General features: G+C 39.3%; 1 protein-coding gene across 1 annotated transcript; it reads left to right on the forward strand.

Annotated features, from left to right (window-relative positions):
- The first annotated feature begins 90 nt into the window (after positions 1–90).
- setd7 (SET domain containing 7, histone lysine methyltransferase) lies at positions 91–7,280 on the forward strand. The gene is made up of 8 exons (XM_077532711.1): positions 91–393; positions 3,593–3,722; positions 3,950–4,151; positions 4,242–4,431; positions 6,180–6,261; positions 6,339–6,456; positions 6,528–6,685; positions 6,807–7,280. The coding sequence occupies exons 1-8, from the start codon at positions 354–356 to the stop codon at positions 6,997–6,999; spliced, it is 1,113 nt and encodes a 370-aa protein (XP_077388837.1). The 5' UTR covers positions 91–353; the 3' UTR covers positions 7,000–7,280.
- The last annotated feature ends 2,541 nt before the right edge of the window (positions 7,281–9,821 follow it).

A 9,821-nucleotide genomic window follows, 5' to 3' on the forward strand; every position in this document is an offset into this window, starting at 1 on the left:
TAACCGAGGGGCACAAAGTTGGAAGTACAAGTATTGGGATGTAGCCCACATGTCGCAAATCGGAACCGGAATGAAAGTTGATGTGCAAAACCCGGAAGTCGAAAGTCCCGCCTCCTCCGTGGTATTACAGCACATTCAAACGTCCATGCTCAAAATATTTGCATTCTTACATGACGTAACTAAGTAATGGGGACAATGTGCAGTCATTTAAAGTGATGGGAACGTGTTTTGTTTTAAAAGGTGGCCACAGTCGGTCCCCACCCAGACACAACCGTCATGTCCTGGCGACGCCCCACGCGTGACGGATACTTGTGTGTGGGAGCTGTTTTGGCTCACCACTTCAGAGGGGCAGGATGGACAGCGAGGATGAGACTGTGGATGAAGTCGTGGAAGGTTGGACAATACACATCGCATATTTGAGAGCTTGATGACAAATCTATCGTCAATCTCTGCACGTCGTCGGCTCGCTAGTGGGCCCCCGCGGCTCCACGACGCGCCGGGGCTTCGGTTACATGGAAAGCCGCCTGACAGGCGCTTGAGAGCAGTCTGGCTTGTCCGAGACTCGCGCTAGCTACTTTTGCCAGAAGTGTTGCCGGGAAGACAAACGTGGAGCGACGTGTTGTTTCGTTCGGTTTTAATCGAGGTTATAGTGACCATTTCTGAGATTTAATTGTTAAGATTTAGTTGTCTTGTGAACGGAAATGATTTTAAAAAGTCCACGAAATGTGCATACATTTCACAAATAACAGTAGATAAATAGCGTGCCTTCTAAAACTGCAGCATGTAGATATCGGATATGAATGTCACGTGTTCGGCTTGAAACTTTTGGGAGTAGTATGTTTTTCAGCTTTTTCTTGTTATCATCCCAAGACTAGCGTTTTCCTTTTGTTGCTCGACCCACTTTTCACCGCAGTCCTTTAATAGACGTTCTGAACAACATTTTGTTTAAAATTAAATTCTTGGCAACACATGTACGTAGTATTCTTTCAAAAACTATTTAAATGAGTTTGCTGTACACCATAAGCATATTTCTAGCCATGACATCCACTAGTAATGTAAAATGAAAAAAAAAAAAAAACACTTAAAGGCGCTGTCTGCCAGTTTCACTCTGGAAAAGGCACTTTTTAAATACAGGATTTAAACAATCAAACTACTTCTCAATTTACAGATCAGGGCTTGTCTTTCATTTCTGTTGGCGAGTTTGCCCTAAACCCGCCCCACTCACTCATTCACCCTTTTAAGCTTTTGTGAGTGTGAGAGTGAAAAAAAAAAAATAATAATCCGTGTGTGCTTTCAAATTGCCGCGGGAGTGACGTCACGCAGCCGACACGTTCGCCCGGCCCCGTTTGCGACACGCCACCCCCTGCTCTGCGATTGGCTGGAGGGTTGTAAATACTGTCTTTCCACAGAAACGTCCCGCTGTTTACAAAACAAAAACAAAATGGTAAAATACAGGCTGGGGGGGTGCGGGTTTAGGACAAACTCACCAACAGAAAATGAAGACAAGCCCTGTTCTGTAAATTGAGAAGTAGTTTGATTGTTTAAATCCTGTATTTAACTCATTCACTGCCTTTGACAAGTATACTTGTCAATTGTATTTTTTAGAGCGGTGCTAAATGGGGGCGAATCTGATTATGCTCCACTGTAAATATCAAACTTGGAAACAACTTGACTGATGCCCAACCACCGGTAGATAACATCATTGCCCCATTTTATACGAAATAAACACAGTTTCAGAGTCCATGGGAGAAATGGCTGTATTTTGGCAAACCTACATTTTTCTACTGTCAATTATAAAAGAATGGGACGGGGAAAAAAGTAGGGAGTCTATTCTGTTATTTGGTAGATTCGGTTTATATATAATTATTGAATGTAATATCACGTGAGGATTGAAAAGTTTAAAATTTTCTAAACTGACTGGCAGTGAATGAAAAAGTGCCTTTTCCAGAGTGAAACTGGCAGACAGCGCCTTTAAGTGGACAGCAGGATAATTTGTTGAGTGGCTCATGTAGTCTTGACATATGACAGGTGGTAAAAATAGTTTACTGGGAATATCTTGGTGCTTGCAATCTATTAATATATATATATTTTTTAAATGCTCCCTGGTTCCTCCATGTGCTGTGTCTGTACACGAATTTAAATAATAAGCTTTATGTCTAAAAAATAATATTAATTTAAGAACGTTAAATTGCAGATGATGTTTTCAGGAATGTGCAACTTCATATATGCTTCATAACAGGATAACTGCAGTCAAACAATTTAGAATACTGGTATGTTATTCATGCTTAAGGGGAAATAGGTGCAATTATTTTTAGTAAAATGAATATTATCTTACTTGGTGCTTTACTGACACTATTAGTTTTTAATGTAGGGTATATGTTGTTCATCTACTTCTGCTGTGTCTTCAGCCTACACGTTACATAAACGTTCTGGAACCCTTGACTGCTTTGTGAAAACAACAATGGGCCACGCCTTCTGCATGTTCCAATTACGGTTTTAATGTACAGTACCTTTTGCTAGTCAATAGGGATGTAACGATATCCAAACATCACGAATCACGATACGATATCATGATATGAAGGTCACGATACGATAATTATCACGATATTGTGGGGGGTTGGCGATATTAATATGTAAATACGTTTTTAAATGTTTTAAGTGTCCCAAAGACGTATTTATACTTTTGGTTTGTTTTTTGTTTTTATGCTAGAGCATACAGAAGGCTTTGATGCAGCCTCTCAACTGCAAAGAACGGTTGCAGAAATGGTAGTTATTACACAAACGGCCAGCAGGTGGCAGCAGAGCAAAGGAGATCAACCAGAGCCACGTATAAAAAAAAGCTAAATTACTTGCAATTTTAAATAGATTTGTGAAAACTGATGAAACTTAGCTCTCTTCTAATGCTAATTGCTGCAAAACGGAAACAGATAGAAACATACTTTGTTTTTTTTTCCTGATGAAAGAAGAGACTTTAATCTTTCTTTTGATAGGTTCCATGCTTTTATAGCAATAGAACACAATATTCTGTGGGCCTTGCAAAATCTGTCAAAATCCAGTAAAACAGCCGGGAGCGAACGGGATTGCTTCTGTGAAAATGGCTGGGAGTGAATAAAAAAAGATCACAATATTGTTTTAAAAAAATAAAAATAAAATAAACCACACTATTGTGCTTTTGCACATAACAGCAATGCATATAAACCACCTACAATCTCTAATAACAATATTGAGGCACTTACTTGCTAATGCAAGCACACATTGATCGCTTCACAAGCAAATTAGGTTCCCCTTCATCTGACAATTAGCATAATTTTAAACATAGAAGGCCAAAACATCCCTAATGAAAATTAAATTGCACTAATAAACTAGCCACTAGAGGGAGCCAGAACTGCACAAGTGGAAATCAACCTGACTTTTTTTTTTAACAGATGTGTTCCTTTTCAATATTGTGAACATGACGACAACGATATTGTGGCAATTTTAATATCACGATATATCGATATATCGTTACATCCCTACTAGTCAATGGTGCTAAACTAAAGTGTCACATTTGATGGTCATATTTTACATTGATTCAAGTATTGACTGTGTTTAGGTCCACTGGATGAAGATGAACAACCTCATGGACAGTGCACAGTGACCTACTCTTCCAGTGATCGCTTTGAAGGACACTTTACACATGGAGAGAAAAGTGGGAAGGGCAAATTCTTTTTCTTCGATGGAAGGTACTGTGCGCTCACTTGGATATTTTGTTAACTGAGTGTCATTATTTTGGTTGACCAGTTGGACGAACGGATATTAAACAAGGAACACTGTGTCAGTGTGCCCGTCCCCAGCTACTCGAGTAGCCGTAGCGTAAGATATTTCAGGGAATTAGATTGATTTCATTTGTCCTTCTGTGCAGATGATTAAATTGAGTGACCTCTGCCATTTTTCTGCCACATCTGCTCAGCACCTTGGAAGGCTTCTACGTGGATGACGTTCTTCAGGGAAAGGGGGTGTATTCGCATGAAGATGGAGGTATCATGCATGGCACGTATGTGGATGGCGAACTCAACGGGCCAGCTCAGGAATTTGATAAAGAGGGTCGCTTGGTGTTCAAGGGCCAGTACAAAGACAACATCCGATGTGGGGAATGCTGGGCATACTACCCTGTGGGTCATCTCCGATTTACCGCCGATAATTCACAAAATACAGATAACAAAAACAATTTTTTTGTATGTTGTGTGCTGTGTTCCATCTAGGATGGAGGCTGTGTGTTTGGGCAGGTTAACGAGGAGGGAGAGCTGACCGGTGAATCGTTGGCATATGTCTACCCTGATGGACGCACGGCTCTTTATGGAAGTTTTGTGGCGGGAGAACTCATCCAAGCTCGGCTCGCGACTCTCATCGTCACTGAGAATGGGAGACCATATTTTGAGGTCATACCCAATGGTAAGCAAGCAGCTGTCACCCAGGTCTAGATTTTACAAGGGAGCTTACTTTTTTTTTTTTTTTTTTTTTTTTTTTTTTTTTTTTTTTTTTTTTTTGTTGTGGGTGAGTTCTGCAGTGGAAACTTGGTTCACAAACTTAATTTTTCATTACAATGAATGGAAATAGCGTGAACCCGTTCCAGCCCCAGAAACATGTTGCCTATCTGCACTTATTTGTTTTCATTTGAAATTAAAACAAGGAAAGTTTTGGTCAAATCTGAAATTGTGGAAAACTTTACTTACTATAGAAAACTATGCACTTGTTTTGTTTTTTTTACTTCTTTTTCATTGAACTTTTTAAGACATGCTCCCTGAACTTTTCATTAAAATTTTAAAACAGATTTGATTGACTAAGATAAAAAAAAAAAAGTCAACATTTTGTAAAAAAGTTGTTCGAAAACATGTTAAGAGTTGAAGTTAAACTTCTTAAATTTTTTACACCAATATTTTCTGAATATTGGCTTCATATCTAATAATCGGAATCAGCCCTGGAAAATAATGTGTGTCTAGAAGAAGAAGTAAAGTAACATTTATTTATATAGCCCTTAATTACAAGAGTCTTTAAAGGGCTGCAAGAAGAAGAAAATTGTATTGTCACTGTACATTGCACAATGACATTCCGTTCAGTACACCTTAGCCCAATGACGTATAACAGAGAAGAGACAAATATACACTGTATAAAATCAAATTAGGAACAACCACACGGTCAAGTAAAATACCAGACCACAGTGTAATAAAATAAAAATAAAAAATAGGGATGTCCAATAACCATATTTTTTTCAGATCGATAGTGATACTCTTGAGTAGTCACCGATACCAGATACTAGGGCCCGACCGATATGCATTTTTTGAGGCCGATGCCGATTATTGGCAGAAAAAAATTAACCCCTTCACCAATTCCTTTTCAATGGGTGCCACTTAACGCGCACTTTCGCTATTAAGATTCACTGCTTTGAATGACAAGTCCATATTAAAATCTTACCTTTGACATCATGGCAATGTATTTTTTTTATGAAATATTAGGTGTTTTGCTGGTTAATTTTTTAACACGGAAGTAAAACGCCTGGTTTAGTCAAACCCCGCCTTTCCCCGTGTGATTGCTGTTCCCCAACGAGCCGACTCTAGTCTGCTGTTGGAGCGCTGCCTTTGAGCACTCTGAATGCAAGCCATCAAATCTTCAATAAACATTTGAAACAAAATGGCTCCTTGCCACAAGAAAACATGGAGGAAAGGGAATAGAGAGGAAAGAAGGAGGAAAAGAAAACAAACCTGAGCTGGCTGACTTCGAATGACGTCACGTCTCATAGTATGATGTTATCTTGGAGGAGCTCGTGATGAAAATATCGTAATAATAAATTGTGTTGTTGAATTTTAGTTTTGTTAGGCAACAAAATAACTTTCGCACAGACACAAAAATAAAATGGACAGAGGAGTACTTTGGGCATGTGCCTGGGGCACCCATATCGTGATAATATCGTATCGTGATGTTTGGATATCGTTACATCCCTAATTGTTATCCAGCCAAGTGTCTGTGAAAATCATCACACAGCTTTCCATGCAGCATGCAGTAATCCTTACTTGCCTCGTCCATTTTGTTGGCAAGTGATGTGGAGTTTGTGAGGAAGAGGCTCGGCCTATTAGCATGTAGCCTAGCCGCACAGTGGCCATTCCAATACAATGCAATCTTGAATACAATTGTGCTTTTTCAAGGTGCTGTTTATACATACGACAAGTCCACGTCCACTTGCATTGCTACTCACGCTCTGCTACCAGACCCTTATGAGAGCCAAAGGTACGTGAACGTCCGCTTTAAATAGCGTTTTCAAGCAGACTTGAGGGACTTAGCAATATGTACTTCTTTTTATTCAGGGTGTTTGTAGCGGACTCGTTGATTAAAGGAGCCGGACAAGGTCTGTTTGCCAAGACAGATGCTGAACGAGACACCGTGGTGGCCTTTTATAATGGAATACGAATCACACACTCAGAGGTGTGGATACTCCTTGGATTATCTTTTCTTACAGTGTCGATTCTCATTGATATTTTCCTGCTAATCCTCAGGTGGATAGCCGAGACTGGGCCTTGAACGGCAACACAATCTCATTAGATGAGGACACCGTGATTGATGTGCCTCAGCCATTTGACCAGACGGAGCGATATTGCGCCACACTAGGTCACAAGGCAAACCACTCCTTTATCCCCAACTGCAAATATGACATGTAAGTATAAAAAAAGACTTGGAATATTTGATAATGTGATTGAGTTTAAAAAGTGTACCCCTCCCACACACACACACACACCCCCACACACACACACACACCACCACCACCCTCACCCTAGGTTTGTTCACCCCCGTTTTGGCTCCATCAAATGCATCCGAACGATAAAGGCCGTGCAGAAGGATGAGGAGCTGACCGTTGCCTATGGTTACGAACATGAGGTGACTGGGAAGAATGGCCCAGAGGCGCCTGACTGGTACAAGCAGGAGCTGCATGTGTTCCAGCATGGACAGGCACTCCCTACAGCCTTTTGAGAATTGCAAAGAATACTTGTGGACAATACAACACCCTGCTAAATACAGTAGGAAAGGCGGCTATGCTGAACAACATGATCTGTTTTGAGCTGATCTATGGGAAAAAAAAAATGTAATTGTAACTATTTTCAATGTCTTCTCATATGTTGATTTTAAATTTAAGGTGTTGTAACACTTTCCACCATTTCATTTTCGGTATAATCATGGTGTCTGTGGAATTTTGACCCACAAGTGTGTTTATTGACAATAACAGACAATATAAATATTTATTTTTGGAAGCAGTTTATTGTGGAGTTCAATCATTGTAACCACTTTTGCACCACACATTAGTGGATGACGATCTACTTTTCTCATTGAGTTGCTTGTATGCAAAATATATACAAAATACTCATAGCTAAAATCCAAATTACCATGGTCTGTTATCAAATTTGACAGAATACAGTGCGATCAGTTGACATTCTAATGCATTCTGATACGTATATACAGGTGGACGATACCGGCAATATCGTGATATTAAAACTGCCACAATATATCGTCGGTATCACAATATTAAAAGCAGCACATCTGTTCAAAAAAAGTCAGGTTGATTTCCATTTGTGCAGTTCTAGCACCATCTGGTGGCTAGTTTTTTAGTGCAGTTTAATTTTCATAAGGCATGTTTTGGCCCTTCTGTTTAAAATCCATGATAATGGCCAGATGAAGGGGAACATAATACACTTGTGAACAGAGTCAATATGTGGAAGAACTCAATTTATTGTATTTATTAATTTCTTATTTAATTTAAATAATTATTTTATTTTATTAATAAAAAATTAATTTATTGTACTGCTTGTATTGGTGTATTAGTATTATTTACATATTTTTATATATATTTATATTTTTATATTTTTAATTGCTGTAATGTACAACAACACAATATTGTGTTTTTTTTGTTGTATGAGCTCATTTTTTGCAATATTGTGACTTTCTTTTGTATTGCCAACATCCCCACAACATCGTGATAATTATCGTATCGTGATAAAATCGTATTGTGATGTCTGGATATCGTTATATCCCTATTTGTTACCTGGGCTTTCAATGCCTACTTGACTTAATCTACCTCTTAAACAAATACATACTGGTGAGGCTGATCAAAGTAATCATGTGTACAGAACGCAACAGATGTTTTGTCAAAGTTGCATATAACAATTTTTGCTCTGAAAAAGAAAAAGACTGATGAATGTTGACGCTCTGACTGGCCCTGTGAGGGAAAAAAAGTTAAATCTAATTGCTTACAGAAACGGTGTCGTTGCTAATAGTTACACTGGCCAGAAATAATGATTTTAAAGTTTTTAAAAATGATTTTAGAAAAATTAGTCTCTAATGTTACATACATACACTACTAGAATCGGTGAACATGAGGAATGCTATGAAATGAAGATGGTAGACTTTTAGGAATAAAATCATACAATTCCACCACGGCACAAATATTAGAATACAGTATAGAACATGGCCGGTGTTCTGTCGGATCAGCATACGGCTTGCCTGTTCGGCGAGATAGGCAGATGCAAAGGGCGCAATGGACTCTAGGGGGCGCCAAAACAATGAAATGTCACAGTCCAAATGAAGGAAGGTTAAATTCAAATTCATATGAACAATTAAAGAAGCAAGTTGACGTCATGTGGAACCAGATTGGCTGCAATTCAATTAATTCACTGTAACTGGCTGTAATTCACCTGCTTTAAAGCAGCTATATGTAAGATTTAAAATTTCAAATCTCTACTGCCACCTGTGGCCGAAAACAAACTGCACGCTCGTACACGCTGCGCGCACTCGTACGTGCACGACCTCAATACTGAAGACTGGGCTCTTCATATCCAATTAAACTATGTTTTCATAGGTAAGAAGTTTTATAATGTTATACAAAGCTGGCCACTTCACGGAATGAGACTCTCGATCCCCACTCAACAATTGATGTCCACGGGACGTGCAGATCATATTGCTTTAGTCGGTCGAAGTCCAGTCCTGTGCTGTACTCCAAAACGATGTGCAAATTACGTCAATTAATTGGACCTCATTCCGATGTTAATATGCAGTTACATATTGTAGTCACCCCGCTCGACGGACGTCAACCTGATTCTAGTCATTATTAGTGTATGTCGCCCCCAGGCTAGCGTCATTGTGCATGAGCCGAAAGGTGGGCTGTCAGTTATGGAAATTGACGATTGTGAAAAACATATAGACCCATTCACTACTTAGTGTGATACGGCCATGAATGTTATCGCCATTCAGTAGTACCGTTCACATTCCGTTAGCATAATGTAGCTACAATAGGCTGTTTTCACGGAGGAAAATAAGGCAACATTTAGCCTGATTGAAACGCCGCGGAATGGAACGTCTGTTCTTCATAAAGTCATTCTGTTCTATTACATTCAACTTTGCCGCCCCTTTCACGCTAAATGTTGCCGTCCGCCTCACTTTCACCCCAATAGTTACGACCGAGAAGTGATCGATCTTGAGGTTACTGCTATTTGAAAACAACACATTTTTTTCTAAATGTCAAGATACTCGCTTCTTACCTTTTGGGGTAGAAAGAAAGCCAGCTGTGAATCAATTTTCTTATCCAAGTCCGATCTCAACTCTCTCCACCGCTGAAATGTCAAACCAATGTTCACTCTCGTTCTTGCCCGACGTCGGTCACTATCAAGTTTAGATTTTTTTTTTTTTTTCATGGCACTTGACATTGTTTTCATTTTTTTAAGCAGCCTTCCACGGAGTACCAGCGGGTAGCAGCGAAAATCTGTACTAGTTTCTGTATTGCAAAGGGCATAATTCTAACTGTG

Source organism: Festucalex cinctus, chromosome 9 (genome assembly GCF_051991245.1).
Source record: "Festucalex cinctus isolate MCC-2025b chromosome 9, RoL_Fcin_1.0, whole genome shotgun sequence".
Classification (NCBI taxonomy): Eukaryota; Metazoa; Chordata; class Actinopteri; order Syngnathiformes; family Syngnathidae; genus Festucalex; species Festucalex cinctus.

What these genes read in the sequence shown, in the direction of transcription:
- setd7 (XM_077532711.1), top strand. Translation starts at nt 354, where the DNA reads ATGGACAGCGAGGATGAGACTGTGGATGAAGTCGTGGAAG. An exon ending in TGTGGATGAAGTCGTGGAAG is followed by an intron (nt 394 to 3,592) that starts GTTGGACAATAC and finishes GACTGTGTTTAG; the next exon opens with GTCCACTGGATGAAGATGAA. An exon ending in AATGCTGGGCATACTACCCT is followed by an intron (nt 4,152 to 4,241) that starts GTGGGTCATCTC and finishes TGTTCCATCTAG; the next exon opens with GATGGAGGCTGTGTGTTTGG.